General features: G+C 42.8%; 1 protein-coding gene across 7 annotated transcripts in view; it reads left to right on the top strand.

Moving 5' to 3' along the window:
• Positions 1 to 17108, top strand: part of hdac4 (histone deacetylase 4) — a 259159-nt gene that overhangs the window by 98763 nt on the left and 143288 nt on the right. For 5 of the 7 annotated variants that reach the window (XM_090215730.1, XM_036958951.2, XM_036958952.2 and 2 more), the window contains exon 3: positions 2823 to 2891. In XM_090215730.1, coding sequence (XP_090071856.1) covers positions 2823 to 2891 — 69 coding nt within the window. Of the gene's footprint in view, positions 1 to 2715; positions 2892 to 17108 lie in introns of those variants that run through there. The other 2 variants (XM_036958950.2, XM_036958949.2) reach the window with 1 other exon arrangement.

Raw genomic sequence — 17108 nt, 5'->3', positions numbered from 1 at the left:
GACGGGCCAGTCCTCCTCCGGCCCATCAGGCTTTGGTGTCATCTTTCTGCCATCTGCCACTAACACACACGCACACACACACACACAAATGCTACCCATCGACAATTCTTACATCTCTGCCATCCAAATGTGTCTAATCCTTCTCTGTAACGACACTGCATTAGGACTTATATTTGCGGCAGACAAACACACTTGCGCACACACACGCGCGCGCGCACACACAATATGATGCATCTTTTTGCAGTGAGACAGAAGTGAAGTTTGTCACTTGAACACCTTGAGTACCGTAAAGTAGTGTATCATGTCACGTTTGTGTGAGTGTGTGTGGCGTGCATGCAAGAACATATATATGTGTGTGTGTGTGTGTGTGTGTGTGTGTGTGTGTGTGTGTGTGTGTGTGTGTGTGTGTGTGTGTGTGTGTGTGTGTGTGTGCGAGCGCTTCCTGATTTGCCTGTGTCCCCTGGCGTTGGCTGCTGGTTAGTGATGTGTGGCGCGTCCCCTCTCTGCTCTCTTGGCTAATTAAAATGCCATTATGGCATCGCAGGCATCACGGCCCGCCTGCTCCACCAGCCCCTCCAAAAATAGCCCTGCCAACACACACACACACACACACACACACACACACCCCATCTCTTTGTTGTCTTCCCTCTTTCTCTTTGCGTTCGTCTTCCCACCATCCTTCTTTTTCAGCAGAGGGGAAGGCATGCAGTGTGTGTGTGTGTGTGCGTGTGTGTGTGTGTGTGTGTGTGTGTGTGTGTGTGTGTACGTGTTTATATTTGTCTGAGAGTGTGTGTGTGTGTTTGGAGATGTGTGTGTATTAGTAATTTAGCGTGAGTGTGTGTGTGTGATATGAATGTTTAATCCCCCCTCCTCGCCCTCCATCATGTATTAATCATGACCCCAGTCTGGATGGGCTGAAAATAGCGCCGTGCAACCCAGAAAAACAAAGCTGTATGTGTGTGTGTGTGTGTGTACCTACTCTACTTGTGCATTGTCCAGCCATTATAGCCAGGCTATCTCCCACTGTTATCCACATGTTGTTAAGGCTCTGCTCTCATCTCAATGCAGTTACAGTGCGTGTTCCTGTATGTGAATGTGAAATTGTTTCTGTCGTTGTGTATATATTGTTTTTTGTGCAGTCGCTACTTTTGCAATTTTGTTTGCTTTTTTGGAGTGGATCGTAAAGTGTTGAAAAGAAAGCGCGCTAGTGAGCCGGATTAGAACCCATCCCGAATCTAGCATACTCGTGTCCCGGGGGTCGGTCCGTGCCTGTAACCGCTGGACCACACAGGCCACGTGTTTGTGGGTCTGTGTACACATAGACACTAAATGTCATAAGCTGATATACTCTAGATGCTTCGGCTCGGGGGACAAGAGAATCACACCGGATGTCTACCTTTGTAAACATTGTCGTCGCCCCCCCCCCCCAACCTATTAAAAACACCCTTAGAGTGGTTCTGTATTTAGCTCCCTGTTCACTTGATTCACTCCCGGCTGTTGGCCTCCTGCTAAGGTGGTTTGATGGGCTAGTCAAAGCCATGAGACTGGAGCAGTGGTAGTGGGAGAGCGAGGAGAGCGAGAGAGAGAGACGGAGAGATATAGAAGGAGGAATTAGGTTCCAAGTGGGAGTGTTTCCTTCCTTTCAATAGACTAGTATGCCCAGAAATAGACTGCTTTTCGGTCAGCCCATGCGTTGGCATTACACGTCCCTTCGCACGTCCCTTCGCACTTACTTTCACGCTTTCGGGTCAATTTACAATGATTTACCTGTCATTGTGGATGGATGGATGGATGGATGGATGGATGAAGGGAGGGATGGAGGAGAAGGAGAAGGAAACGAGGGGGACAGTGGTTTGTTTAGGAGAGCTGCTGTGACAGCTGTTGAGCCAGCAGGGAAGGCGTATGTGTCACCACCAGTCTGGTGATAGTGAGTCCATAGACTTGTTATGCAGTTCTATATACAGTATATAAGCTCCACTGAGCTGTGTGAGTAGGGAAAGTGTGTTTTTGTCTTTATGCAGGAAAGCCCAACAATGTTTTACTGTCTCTAGTTTTTGTTAGCCAATCAGTGTGTTTGTGGATGTGTATGCTCACGTGTGTTTTTGGCTTGCTTGAGAATCATGTCATTTTATATGTGTGGGATTGTCAAGAACTGTGTGTGTGCGTGTGTGTGTGTGTTTGAGAGTGTGCGCATATATGTGTGTTTCTCCCCCTCTCCCCCACAGGTCTATTTATAGCCAGGTCCTCCCTGAGCTGATCCAAAGCCTTTTCATGTTACCACTATAATTATCATCCTCACCAAGACGCAACCCTACTGTGTGTGCGCGCACCCGTGTGTCTGTGTGCGTGTTTGTCTGTGTGTGTGTGTGCACGTGCAAACATGTGAGAAATGCATGCGTTTGTTTTAAACAGTAGAAGCATACATAGGTGCCTGCATCCTCGATCCACATTAGTTTATTTTTACATGCCTCTTTCTCTCTCCTCTCCCTCCCTCGCTCCCTCCCCCTTTCTCTCTCTGTGCAGACACTGAACCAATCACGTTGAAGTCATAACAGAACGCTGAGCACATGCAGCTTCAACTGTGTTGCAGCACTAGGCTAGGCAGAAGCCTCCTCTTCCTCTGCTCTTCCTCTCCTCATTCAACTGGTTTTCTCTACTGCTGTCCATCCCTGGCTTCCCCCCCACCCCTCTCTCTCTCTCTCTCTCTCTCTGGGATATGTAGTCTTTTAGCTGGGCCTCAGTAGATTATACACATTCCCCTTTGTTATCGATGCTGCGGACCATATTTGAAACGGACTCTCCTTCCTCTCTCTCCCCTGCAGATGGACTGCCCAGGAAAGAGCAGCCCTTGGAACTTCTGAAGCCATCTGGCCTCAACCACATCCAATCTGGTAGGAGCACCATGACTCTCTCTCTCGCTCTTTCTCTCACTCTTTTGTTTTCTTTCTTTCTCTATCTTTCTTTCTCTGTCTCTTTCTCTTTCTCTCTCGCTCTCTTTCTCATCTTTCTATCTCTTTGTATCTCTTTCTCCTCTCTTTCTTGTCTCTCTTTCTCTCCCTCTTTCCATGTGCATCTCTCGCTCTCGTTCCTTCTTTCTTTCTCCCGCTCTTTCTTAACCTCTTTCTCTCTCCCTGTGTGTGTTTGGCTCTGCTGTGGGCTCATGCCTTACCATGTGTGTCCCTGCAGGTCTGGCTCAAGGCTAGAGACCAGAGGAAGAATGCGTCACTAAGCAACATGTCTGCGCGCACATGCAACCCATACTACCCCCACAATCCCATACACAGAGTCTATGGGAGAGCACACGTGCACATAAACGTACACACACTGCTTGTGTTGCTACATGCTAGGATTACTATCACCCGTCAAATACTATCATCATTACCTGCATGTCAGCTAAGGGGTCATTTTATTTTGTGAGAGTGGCTGCGAGATGGAGCAGGGAGTGAAGTATCAAACGGCTTGGAAACGGCTTGGAACAACCTGACACAACAATCGTCCCTCAGAGCATGACACTTGGTAATGACTATTTCAGTGGGGAAAGATGTTAGTTCACCAGACGCACACACATCATGCACACAAATGAATGCACACACTCACACCAACACATGCACATGCGAATACACTCATACAGGCACACACGCACCCTTGTGAACGCACGCACACACACTCACACACTGGACTGGTGGCTTTGGGCTGTGGTCGTATACTCACAGTTGTTATTTTTAGGAGTAGATCAGCTTTAATTTTGCAGATAGATTTTGGCTTATATCAATGTAATTGTCTGCATAATTTACCATCCCCCCCAATTTAAAAAAATATATATTTCCCGTTATTGTCCCCTAACTCTAAAATCCCTCGCCTAATTGTAGTGAACTAATGGGCAACAACAGGCTTCTACTTCCAGCTTATACATAATATATATAACTTTTAACAAGGCACACATGTTAAATTAAATGCATTCCAGGTGACTACCTCATGAAGCTTGTTGAAGGAATGCCAAGAGTGTGCCAAGCTGTCATCAAGGCAAAGGGTAGCTACTTTGAAGAATCTAAAATCTAAAATATATTTTGATTTGTTTAACACTTTATTGTTTACTACATGATTAGTTTTGTTGTCTTCACTATTATTCTACAGTGTAGATAATAGTAAAAATAAAGAAAAACCCTTGAATGAGTAGATGTCCAAACTTTTGACTGGTACTGTATATACTGTTTCTGTAAAATGTACAGTTGAAGTCGGACATTTACATACACCTTAGCCAAATGCATTTAAACTCAGTTTTTCACAATTCCTGGCATTTAATCCTAGTAAAAATTCCCTACTTTATTTTAAGAATGTGAAATGTCAGAATAATAGTGGAGAGAATGATTTATTTCATATTTTATTTCTTTCATCACATTCCCAGTGGGTCAGAAATGTACATACACTCAAATAGTATTTGGTAGCATTGCCTTTAAATTGTTTAACCTTTCTAGGGCAGGCGTTCCACTAGCGGAACCCCTCGACAACATTCCGCTGAAAAGGAAGCGCGCGAAATTCAGAAATATATTTTTTGATATATGTAAGGTTCACACATTAACAAGTCCAATACAGCAAATGAAAGATAAACATCTTGTTAATCTACCCATCGTGTCCGATTTCAAAAATGCCTTACAGCGAAAGCACAACATATGATTATGTTAGGTCATAGCCAAGTCAAAAAAACAGCCATTTTTCCAGCAAAGGTAGGAGTCACAAAAAGCAGAAATATAGATAAAATGAATCACTAACCTTTAATGATCTTCATCAGATGACACTCATAGGACATCATGTTACACATTACATGTATGTTTTGTTCGATAATGTGCATATTTATATCCAGAAATCTCAGTTTACATTGGCGCCTTACATGCAGTAATGTTTTGATTCCAAAACATAAACATTGATATTTGATACAAGTGTTAGTCACAGAATTAAAGATAGACTTCTCCTTAAAGCAACCGCTGTGTCAGATTTAAAAAAAACTTTACGGAAAAAGCATAATCTGAGAACGGTGCTCAGAACCCAAAACAGCCAGAGGAATATCCTCCATTTTGGAGTCAACCGAAGTTAAAAATAGCACCATAAATATTCACTTTCCTTTGATGATCTTCATTAGAAGGCACTCCCAGGAATCCCAGTTCGACAATAAATGACTGATTTGTTCCATAAAGTCCATAATTTATGTCCAAATAGCCACTTGTTGTTAGCGTGTTCAGCCCAGTAATCCATCTTCATGAGGCGCAGGCACTTCGTCCAGACAAAAAACTCGAAAAGTTCCGTTACAGTCCTTTAGAAACATATCAAACCATGTATGGAATCAATCTTTAAGATGTTTTTATCATAAAACATCAATAATGTTCCAACCCGAGAATTCCTTTGTCTGAAGAAAAGCACTGGAACGAGAGGTAACTCTGTCGGGAGCGTGCGTCGTGAGACCAAGGCACTCTGCCAGACCACTGACTCAGAGGTCTCATGAGCTCCTCCATTATAATAGAATCCTCATTCAAGTTTCTAAAGATGGTTGACATCTAGTGGAAGCCGTAGGAAGTGCAACTTTATCCATATCTCAATGTGTATTCGGTAGGCCAAGCTTTGAAAAACTACAAACCTCAGATGTTGCTTCAATATATCCACATACTTTTCCGTCCTCATAATGCCATTTATTTTGTGAAGTGCACCAGTCCCTCCTGCAGCAAAGCACCAACACAACATGAGGCTGCTACCCCCGTGCTTCACGGTTGGGATGGTGTTCTTCGGCTTGCAAGCCTCCCCCTTTTTCCTCCAAACATAACAATGGTCATTATGGCCAAACAGTTCTATTTTGTTTCATCTGACCATAGGACATTTCTCCAAAAAGTACAATCTTTGTCCCCATGTTCAGTTGCAAACCGTAGTCTGGCTTTTTTATGGCTGTTTTGGAGCAGTGGCTTCTTCCTTGCTGAGCGGCCTTTCAGGTTATGTCGATATAGGACTTGTTTAACTGTGGGTATCGATACTTTTGGACAAGGTCCTTTGCTGTTGTCCTGGCATTGATTTTCTTAACCAAAGTACGTTCATCTCTAGGAGACAGAACGCGTCTCCTTACTGAGCGGTATGATGACTGTGTGGTCCCATGGTGTTTATACTTGCGTACTATTGTTTGTACAGATGAGTGTGGTACGTTCAGGCGTTTGGAAATTGCACCCAATGATGAAACAGACTTGTGGAGGTCTACAATTATTTTTCTGAGGTCTTGGATGATTTATTTTGATTTTCCCATGATGTCAAGCAAAGAAGCACTGAGTTTGAAAGTAAGCCTTGAAGCTTCAGAAGCTTCTAAAGCCATGACATCATTTTCTGGAATTTTCCAAGCTGTTTAAGGGAACAGTCAATTTAGTGTAAGTAATCTTCTGTGTCATACAGAAAGTAGATTTCCAAAAGTAGTTTGTTAACAAGACATTTGTGGAGTAGTTGAAAAACGAATTTTAACCTCTTGCGTGTAGGGGGCAGTATTTTGATGTTTGGATGAAAAACTTACCCAAATGAAACTGCCTATTTCTTAGGCCCAGAATTTAGAATATGCATATAATTGTCAGATTAGGATAGAAAACACTCTAATTTTCCAAAACTGTCAAAATATTGTCTGTGAGTATAACAGAACTGATATTGCAGGCGAAAACCTGAGGAAAATCCAAAGAGGGAAGTGCCTTCTATTTTGTCCATTGGTCCATTGGTCCAACGACGGTGGGTTTGTGCCCATAGGCGACGTTGTTGCCTCTGATGTCTGGTGAAGACCTGCCTTGCAACAAGCCTACAAGCCCTCAGTCCAGCCTCTCTCAGCCTTTTGCGGACAGTCTGAGCTACAAATAAAGTAAATCCCTTGAATGAGTATGTCTGTCCAAACTTTTGAGTGGTACTGTACACGTTCATACATACACACATATACATAACATATAAATATATACACATACATACATATAAATACATACACATACATTTAACAAATATTTTTTTCCCTTTATCACTTTATGACCCTACAACCCCTCCCCTAATTGGAGTAAACTAGTGAACAACGACGCTTATGCCTCTACTTCCAGTTTATACATACTATGCACATTTTATGGACACAGTCTATTTTACAATAGTTCTGTTTTGTTTGTTATTAGTCCTGTCCTTCCTCGACCCTCAACCTCCCATCTATTTCCCATGTCCATCCGGTTTGATTTCTATTTGCCATATCTTTCAAACTGTGCTCTTTCTCAAAGGTTCTTAACCTATATGCATTTTACGGACACAGTATGTTTTACGTTAGTTATCTTGTTGTTATTAGTCCCAAACCTCAGCTCCATTCAACCTCTCCCATCTATCTCTTAACACCACCCATATTGGATTTCTATTTGCCATATATTTTTTAATTGTGCTGTGATGCTTCACAAAGGTTCTGAACCTTTCTATTCTCATAGTTTCTACAGATTGTACATTTATTATTATATTATTGATCGATTGACTTTTCAGATTACCCAGTAGTGCTATCTGCAGGGTTAACTCCAGGTAAATATTGCAATTCTTCAGCCATTCCTGGACCTGTGACCAAAAACAAGCAACATATGGACAGTACCAAAACAAATGATCTAATGCTTCTGTCTCTTCGCAGAAAAATCTAGAGAGTTGGGAAGGTTGTATCCCCCATATAAATAACATTCTATTGGTTGCAAGAATTTTGTATAATAATTTCAATTGAAAAATTCTACGTTTTGACTCCGGCGTCGTTTTGCGTATCAGTTCATAAACCATGTGCCATGGAATCGGTATGTCAAAAATCTCTTCCCAACTATTTTGCTATCTATATGGAACGGCTGTCGATTTTTTGGGGTCCTTAAATAATACTGGTATACTTTTTTATTTATCACAATTTTCTTTAACCAATTATGGTCTTTGATGCAGGGCCGACAGACAAGTTCCTTACTTTCTCCCCCTTCCACTTGCTTCTTCCATTTTTGTCGTTAATTGTAATTTTGAGTAGGGCAGACATTTCCATATATTTTTGTTAACTGCATCGGTGACAACTCCACCAGTCGTATTTATGATATCATTTACAAAGATTATGCCGTTTTCATAAATTTTTTCTCCAAAAATATATATTTTTTTCCAAATTAATTAGTATATTTGAATTTAACCATAATATTTATTCTAACGTTTGTTCTATCTTTTCTGGTGGATTAAACTGAAATTGCAACCAACTTTCTACAGCTTTTTTTTAAAAAAAAGCTATATTTTGGAGATCATTTCCTTTTCAAATAACTGAAAGTGAGAGGTTGTAATCTGAATATAGGGGAAAAAAGTTATTATTAATTTTACTAATCTGCTAGAGAACTAGTTCAGATTTAAGAATAACTTTTGTATGACTGAAGCCTTTAGTGGCAGGTCTAATGCTTTAATATTTAATCATTTCTGCCAACCGAATTCATACTGGAATATTTTTTGCTCATATAATTTAAAAAGCAGGTCACTAGGTGTAGGCAAAACCATAAGCAAATAGGTAAACTGGGATATGACTAAAGAGTTAATCAGGGGGATTTTTCCACAAATAGACAGGTATTTTCCTTTCCATGGTTGTAAGATCTTATCTCTTTTTGCTAACTTATTAATGAAAAGGTATGGTACTGAGATCATTTCTTTCTTTTGGGATATGAATACTGAGTATGTCCACTTCACCGTCAGACCATTGGTTACCTACACTGTAATGTAAAAGTTGTATTTTTTTGTGTTCCAATACATGACATAGTACATTTAGCATAATCTTGTTGTAATCCAGAGAGGTTAGAAAAAGTATCTAGATCCTCTGTGGCTGTGGAGGGATCCAAATTGTGGATTTAAAAAAATTGATCATCAGCATACAATGACAGCTTTGTTTTTACGCCCTCGATTTCTAGGCCGTTGATATTATTGTTGGATCTGATTTTAATTGCTAACATTTCGATGGGCGTAATAAATACAGTACATTTGGTAAGTTTTCATACCCCTTGACCTTTTCCACATTTTGTTAGGTTACAGTCTTATTCTAAAATTGATTTAAATAGTTTTTTCCCTCATCAATCTACACCCAATACCCCATAATGACAAAGCAAAAAAAGGCTTTTAGAATGTTTGCTAATTTCTTAAAAATAAACAACAGATGTATATCACATTGACATAATTATTCAGACCCTTTACTCAATATCTTGTTGAAGCACATTTGGCAGCGATTACAGCCAAGAGTCTTCTTGATTATGCCTCTACAAGCTTGGCACATCTGTATTTGGGTAGTATCTCCCATTCTTCTCTGCAGATCCTCTCAAGCTCTGTCAGGTTGGATGGGGAGCGTTGCTGCACAGCTATTTTCAGGTCCCTCCAGAGATGTTCAATCAGGTTCAAGTCAGGGCTCTAGCTGGGCCACTCAAGGACATTGAGACTTGTCCCGAACCCACTCCTGCTTTGTCTTGGCTGTGTGCTTACGGTCGTTGTCCTGTTGGAAGGTGAACATTCGCCCCAGTCTGAGGTCCTGAGCACTCTGGAGCAGGTTTTCATCGAGGATCTCTCTGTACTTTGCTCCATTCCTCTTTGCCTCGATCCTAACTAGCCTCCCAGTCCCTGCCCCTGAAAAACACCTCCACAGCATGATGCTGCCACCACCATGCTTCACCGTAGGGATGGTGCCAGGTTTCCTCAAGATGTGACGCTTGGCGTTCAGGCCAAATGGTTCAATCTTGATTTCATCAGACCAGAGAATCTTGTTTCTCATGGTCTGAGAGTCTTTAGGTGCCTTTTGGCAGACTCCAAGCGGGCTGTTATGAGCCTTTTACCGTGGAGTGGACTCCGTCTGGCCACTTTACCATAAAGGCCTGATTAGTGGAGATGCTGCAGCGATGGGAGAACCTTCCATAAGGACAACCATCTCCACAGAGGAACTCTAGAGCTTTGTCAGGGTGACCATCAGGCTCTTGGTCACCTCCCTGACCAAGGCCCTTCTCCCCCCGATTGCTCAGTTTGGCCGGGTGGCCAGCTCTAGGAAGAGTCTTGGTTGTTCAAAACTTCTTCCATTTAAGAATGATGGAGGCCACTATGTTCTTTGTGACCTTCAATGCTGCAGAAATTTTTTGGTAACCTTCCCCTGACGTCATAGCTTGGTTTTTGCTCTGACGTGCGCTGTCAACTGTGGGACCTTATATAGACAGGTGTGTGCCTTTCCAAATCATGTCCAATCAATTGAATTTACCACATGTGGACTCCAAATCAAGTTGTAGAAATCTCAATGATGATCAATGGAAACAGGATGCACCTGAGCTCAATTTCGAGTCTCATAGCAAAGGGTCTGAATACTTATGTAAGTAAGGTTTTTCTGTTTTGTATTTGCAAAGATTTCTGAAAACCTGTTTTCGCTTTGTCATTAAGGGTCTGTTTAGATTGCTAAGGATTTTTTTTAATCCACTTTAGAATAAGGCTGTTACATAATTTTGAAAAATCCAGGGGTTTGAATACTTTCTGAAGGCACTGTATATAAACAATACCGGACCCAAAATCGAACCTTGTGGAACGCCACATGTGATATGTATTTTCTCTGGGTTATGTTCACCAAGGGTGACAGAAAAATGTCAACTGGTTAAATAGGTCCTAAACCAATTTAGAACTGGTTTAGAGGCCAACCAACCTCTCCAGTCTGTCCAGAAGGACATCATGGTCAACTGTGTCGAATGGAGCACTTAAATCCGACAGTACAAGGACAGAGAGCTGTTTGGCATCTGTGTTGGCTCTAAGATCATTTAACACTTTAACTAAAGCTGTCTATGTGCGGTGGTGGGTCCAAAGACAAAAAATTATTTAGCTGTTTGAAAATCAATATCTCCAGGATTTTACTTAAGAATGGGAGGTAAGAGATTGTACGAAAATTGCTAAGAGCTGAAGAATTTAGATTACTTTTCTTCAGAAGGTGTTTCACAATAGCAGTTTTTAGTGCAGTGTAGAAAGTGCCTGTGAACAGGGAGTGATTGACTATAGCTTGCACTTCTTCAGATATGCACTTTAAAAACTGTGTTGAGTTTGTCTTATTTACTGCTTTAGCACACCCTATGTCCTAGCCATGTCTGAATCCTGGCTTAGGAAGGCCACCAAATATTCAGAAATTTCCATCCCCAACTACAACATTTTCCGTCAAGATAGGACTGCCAAAGGGAGTGGAGTTGCAATCTACTGCAGAGATAGCCTGCAGAGTTCTGTCATGCTATCCAGGTCTGTGCCCAACCAGTTCTAGGTTCTACTTTTAAAAATCCACCTTTCCTGAAATAAGTCTCTCACTGTTGCCACTTGCTATAGACCCCATATGTGAATTGATTGCCCCGCATCTATCTTCAGAGTTTGTACTGTTAGGCGACGTAAACTGGGATATGCTTAACACCCCGGCCATCCTACAATCTAAGCTAGATGCCCTCAATCTCATACAAATTATCAAGGAACGTACCAGGTCCAACCATAAATCCGTAAACATGGGCAACCTCAGAGATATCACTCTGACCAACTTGCCCTCTAAATACACCTCTGCTCTCTTTAACCAGGATCTCAGCGATCACTGCCTCATTACCTGCGTCCGTAATGGGTCCGTGGTCAAACGACCACCCCTCATCACTGTCAAACGCTCCCTATAACACTGGCCACTCAAAGCACTGGCCACTCTACCATAAAGGCCTGATTGGTGGAGTGCTGCAGAGAAGGTTGTCCTTATGGAAGTTTCTCCCATCTCCACAGAGGAACTCTAGAGCTTTGTCAGAGTGACCAACGGGTTCTTGGTCACCTTAGAAAGGCGAGCAGGCCTTTCTAGTCGACCTGGCATGGGTATCCTGGAAGGATATTGACCTCATCCCGTCAGTAGAGGATGTCTGGTTGTTCCTTAAAAGTGCTTTCCTCACCTATCCTGTAGCACAAATTCCAAAATGTTTGGGGACACTAAAGTCCATGGAGAATAAGAGCACCTCCTCCTAGCTGCCCACTGCACTGAGGCTAGGAAACCATTGATGTCACCACCGATAAATCTATGATAATCGAGAATTTCAATAAGCATTTTTCTACTGCTGGCCATGCTTTCCACCTGGCTACCCCTAACCCAGCCAACAGCTCTGCACCCCCCTCAGCAACTTGCCCAAGCTTTCAACTCTGTCAATCACTGCATTCTTATCGGCAGACTCAATAGCCTTGTTTTCTCAAATGACTGCCTCTCCTGGTTCACCAACTACTTCTCAGATAGTGTTCAGTGTGTCAAATCCGAGGGCCCGTTTCCGGACCTCTGGCAGTCTCTATGGGGGTGCCACACGGTTAAATTCTCGGGCCGACTATTTTCTCTGTATATACCAGTGATGTCGCTTCTGCTGCTGGTGATTCTCTGATCCACCTCTATGCAGACGACACCATTCTGTATACATCTGGCCCGTCTTTGGACACTCTGTTAACAAACCTCCAAACGAGTTTCAATGCCATACAACGTTCCTTCCGTGGCCTCCAACTGGTCTTAAATGCTTGTAAAACTAAGTACATGCTCTTCAACCGATTTGGTGCCCGCCCGACTAGCATTACTACTCTGGATGGTTCTGACTTAGAATATGTGGACAACTACAAATACCTAGGTGTCTGGTTAGACTGTAAACTCTCCTTCCAGACTCACATTAAGCATCTCCAATCCAAAATTAAATCTAGAATCGGCTTCCTATTTCGCAACAAAGCCTCATTCACTCATGCTGCCAAACATACCCTGGTAAAAACTATCCTACCTATCCTTGACTTAGGCGATGTAATTTATAAAATAGACTACATCCAATGTCACAGTGCCATCTGCGACCTGTATGTTCTCATTGGCTGTCCCTCGCTACATATTCATCGCCAAACCCAGGGGCTCCAGGTCATCTATATGTTTTTGCTAGGTAAAGCCCCACCTTACCTCAGCTCACTGGTCACCATAGACACACGCACCCATAGCATGCGCTCCAGCAGGTATATTTCACTGGTCATCCCCAAAGCCAAAACCTCTTTGGCCTCCTTTCCTTCCAGTTCTCTGCTGCCAATGACTGGAACGAATGACAAAAATCACTGAAGCTGGAGACTAATATCTCCCTCTCTAACTTTAAGCATCAGCTGTCAGAGCAGCTTACAGATCACTGCACCTGTACACATCTGTCAATAGCCCACCCAACTACCTCATTCCCATGTTGTTTTTCCCCCTCTTTTGAACCCAAGTATCTCTACTTGCACATCATCATCTGCACATCTATCACTTCAGTGTTAATGCTAAATTGTAATTATTTCGCCTCTATGGCCTATTTATTGCCTTACCTCCCTAATCTTACTACATTTGCACACACTGTAAATAGATTTTTCTCTTGTGTTATTGACTGTACATTTGTTTATCCCATGTGTAACTCTGTGTTGTGGTTTTTGTCGCACTGCTTCGCTTTATCTTGGCCAGGTCACAGTTGTAAATGAGAACTGGTTCTCAACTGGCCTACCTGGTTAAATAAAGGTAAAATAAAAAAATAAATACTGTTTTGATGGTGGTGGGGATAGGATCGACAAGGCAGTTAGAAGGCTGAAGTTGTGATATCACTGTCAACCAGGGAGAATAACTCCATAGTACCTTTGCGTGGTAGGCCAGGGCACATATCATCAAACTTCTCATCAGGTCTTGCTTGACTGATACCCAGCCTAATGTTTGAAATATGCCGCAAACTCATTCCATTTAGATGTGGAGGAAAGTTCACATAGGTTTGTGGGGGTAGGCCATCAATGGTTGAAAAGAGCACTCTCTAATTATTCTGGTTATTAGTGATCAAGTTAGAAAAATGTGCCCGTCTGGCATTTCTAATTGCCTTATATATGCCAAGTTGCTCTCTCAGAATATCATAATGGACATGCAACTTTGACTTTCTTCACTTCCGCTCTGCCGTTTTGCAATTTCTCTTTAATTAATTATTTTCTTCATTCGTCTCTGTTTGGAGGTGGCCCTTTTCAACTTTTCTGCAGCTATGGCTCACAATTGTTGCCCATAATTTGCTATTCAAGTGATCATCTAAATCATCACAAGAGGAAGGCAGAATAGGTGGTGGAGTATTGTTCATACACTCAATAAAATCTGTAGCAACATCGAAGGTAAGATAGCGTTACTTAATAATGCCTTCTGTATTACCCTGTGCTATGGGCAACATAGGTAGTAAAAAAATCCACAGTGGTGATCAGATAAAGCAACATCAACAATAGAGGATATGTCAATAGAAAGCCCCTTGGTAATATCCAGCTCCAGAGTATTGGTGGACCCAGTAACATGTTGGATAAAGTCCATAGAGCTCAAAAGATTTGTACATTCAATGGCCTTGCAGTTAGTTTCTTTGTCAATATGAATATTAAAATCGCCCAACACAATTATTTTATCATAGTTCTCAAGAACAATAGACAACAGTTCAGAGAAATCAGTAAAGAAAATGTGGCAGTGCTTTTTGTGGCCTATAAAGGGTTATGGCCAGCACTGGTGGCTGACATTTAAACAGTTTAGTATGATGCTCAAAGGACCCAAAGTCGCCAAATGAAAAGTCCTTATAGCTGAGAGCATTAGTAAAAAATACAGACTGTCCCCCCACCCTTTTTCCGTTTTATGATAGAGTATCAAAAGCTGCAGTCCGGGGGGAGGCTTCAATAAGAGTGGCACTGCAGTCTGAAGACAGCCATGTTTCCGTGAGAAACAGGCAATCATCTGTGCGCTCAGTAATGAGGCCATTCACAAGAAAGGTTTTACTAGTGATTGCGCTAAGGTTGAAAAGTGCCATATTCAATGAGAAAAGTCCCATTAAATAACAACCGACTTATTAACGTTACAACCACATTTTCTGACAGTCTCCAATCTATCAGAATGGTAGGAGATGACAGTTTGTATAATCTCACTAGAAGGCAGAGGTAAAGTAAAGTAAATTAGGTAACTCACAGTGGCCATAGTTCCATTTCTATTGGAGTTGATATGGTTTCCAAGTCCTCTGTTGCTTATTCTGACAGGGAGCACTACCAGACCCTGTCTGTCAGTCTCTAAAACAGTTTGATGTTGCTGGGTCTGGAGCACTACCAGACCCTGTCTGACAGTCTCTAAAACAGTTTGATGTTGCTGGGTCTGGAGCACTACCAGACCCTGTCTGACAGTCTCTAAAACAGTTTGATGTTGCTGGGACTGGATCAGTACCAGACCCTGTCTGACAGTCTCTAAAACAGGTTGATGTTGCTGGGACTGGATCAGTACCAGACCTGTCTGTCAGTCTCTAAAACAGTTTGATGTTGCTGGGTCTGGAGCACTACCAGACCCTGTCTGTCAGTCTCTAAAACAGTTTGATGTTGCTGGGACTGGATCAGTACAAGACCCTGTCTGACAGTCTCTAAAACAGGTTGATGTTGCTGGGTCTGGAGCACTACCAGACCCTGTCTGTCAGTCTCTAAAACAGTTTGATGTTGCTGGGTCTGGAGCACTACCAGACCCTGTCTGTCAGTCTCTAAAACAGTTTGATGTTGCTGGGTCTGGAGCACTACCAGACCCTGTCTGTCAGTCTCTAAAACAGTTTGATGTTGCTGGGACTGGATCAGTACCAGACCCTGTCTGACAGTCTCTAAAACAGTTTGATGTTGCTGGGACTGGATCGGTACCAGACCCTGTCTGACAGTCTCTAAAACAGGTTGATGTTGCTGGGTCTGGAGCACTACCAGACCCTGTCTGACAGTCTCTAAAACAGTTTGATGTTGCTGGGACTGGATCGGTACCAGACCCTGTCTGTCAGTCTCTAAAACAGTTTGATGTTGCTGGGTCTGGAGCACTACCAGACCCTGTCTGTCAGTCTCTAAAACAGTTTGATGTTGCTGGGTCTGGAGCACTTCCAGACCCTGTCTGTCAGTCTCTAAAACAGTTTGATGTTGCTGGGACTGGATCGGTACCAGACCCTGTCTGTCAGTCTCTAAAACAGATTGATGTTGCTGGGACTGGATCAGTATCAGACCCTGTCTGTAAGTCTCTAAAACAGTTTGATGTTGCTGGGACTGGATCAGTACCAGACCCTGTCTGTCAGTCTCTAAAACAGTTTGATGTTGCTGGGTCTGGAGCACTACCAGACCCTGTCTGACAGTCTCTAAAACAGTTTGATGTTGCTGGGACTGGATCAGTACCAGACCCTGTCTGACAGTCTCTAACACAGTTTGATGTTGCTTAGACTGAACGCGTGTTGGTTGGTTGCGTTACACCGTCAGGTTGATTTTGTATTGCTGACCGGCAGGCCGGTTGGTTGGCTGTTTGTGTGCGTTGATGGTAGGGTGGCTAGCTGGCTCGTTGGATGGTTAGTTGGTGTTGATGAAGGACTGGTTTGTTGGCTGGCTGACTGACTGACTGACTGGTTGGTTGGAGTTGCTGAAGGACTGGTTGGTTGGTTGGTTGGCTGGCTAGCTTGCTAGCTGGTTGGCTGGCTAGCCGGCTGTTTTCAGTGACGCATTTTCTTACATACTTAGACATAATCTAATCTAGCCACCACAACACTTTCTAGAACGTCAAAGGAAAGACTAATGAAGTCCCCTAAACTTGTTCCAAATGCTATCGAAGAACCCACGACCACAGTAAATGTTCACGTGAGCCCTCACTCGAGGAGTGCAGCAGGTCAGGCCAGTATAAGAGGGTCCTCAGTAGTCTCCCGTTGTTCTCCTCTAGGACAGGCCACTAACTAGAAGCAAAAACAGCATGACCATCCATTTACTGTTCCCAGGTAACCCCTCTCTAACCTGCACACAAGTTTTAATGAAACACTCTCTTCATCTGAACTCTTCTTTTCTCTCTTTCATCACCGGACTACATGTTTCGTCTCCACTCGCTGTAGTTCTCAGTCAAAGTGCTGTGTGTGCGAGACAGAATGCGTGTGTTGGAGCCTCTTTGTGTGGAATGTGTCTGTGTGCGTTTGCGCACGTATCTTTGTGTGTGAGGTGCTCTCTGCAAGCTCTCTGGTTTTAGCAGGACCTCTCTGTTTTAGTAATGGGGTGTGTACATGTGCGTGTGTTACGGTGAGTGAATGAGGACCCAA

The sequence above is a fragment of the Oncorhynchus mykiss genome, chromosome 22 (genome assembly GCF_057628025.1).
Source record: "Oncorhynchus mykiss isolate SJ-2025 chromosome 22, ASM5762802v1, whole genome shotgun sequence".
Taxonomy (NCBI): Eukaryota; Metazoa; Chordata; class Actinopteri; order Salmoniformes; family Salmonidae; genus Oncorhynchus; species Oncorhynchus mykiss.
Note: the sequence above shows the minus strand (reverse complement) of the source record. Positions and strands in the feature narration are given on the sequence as shown.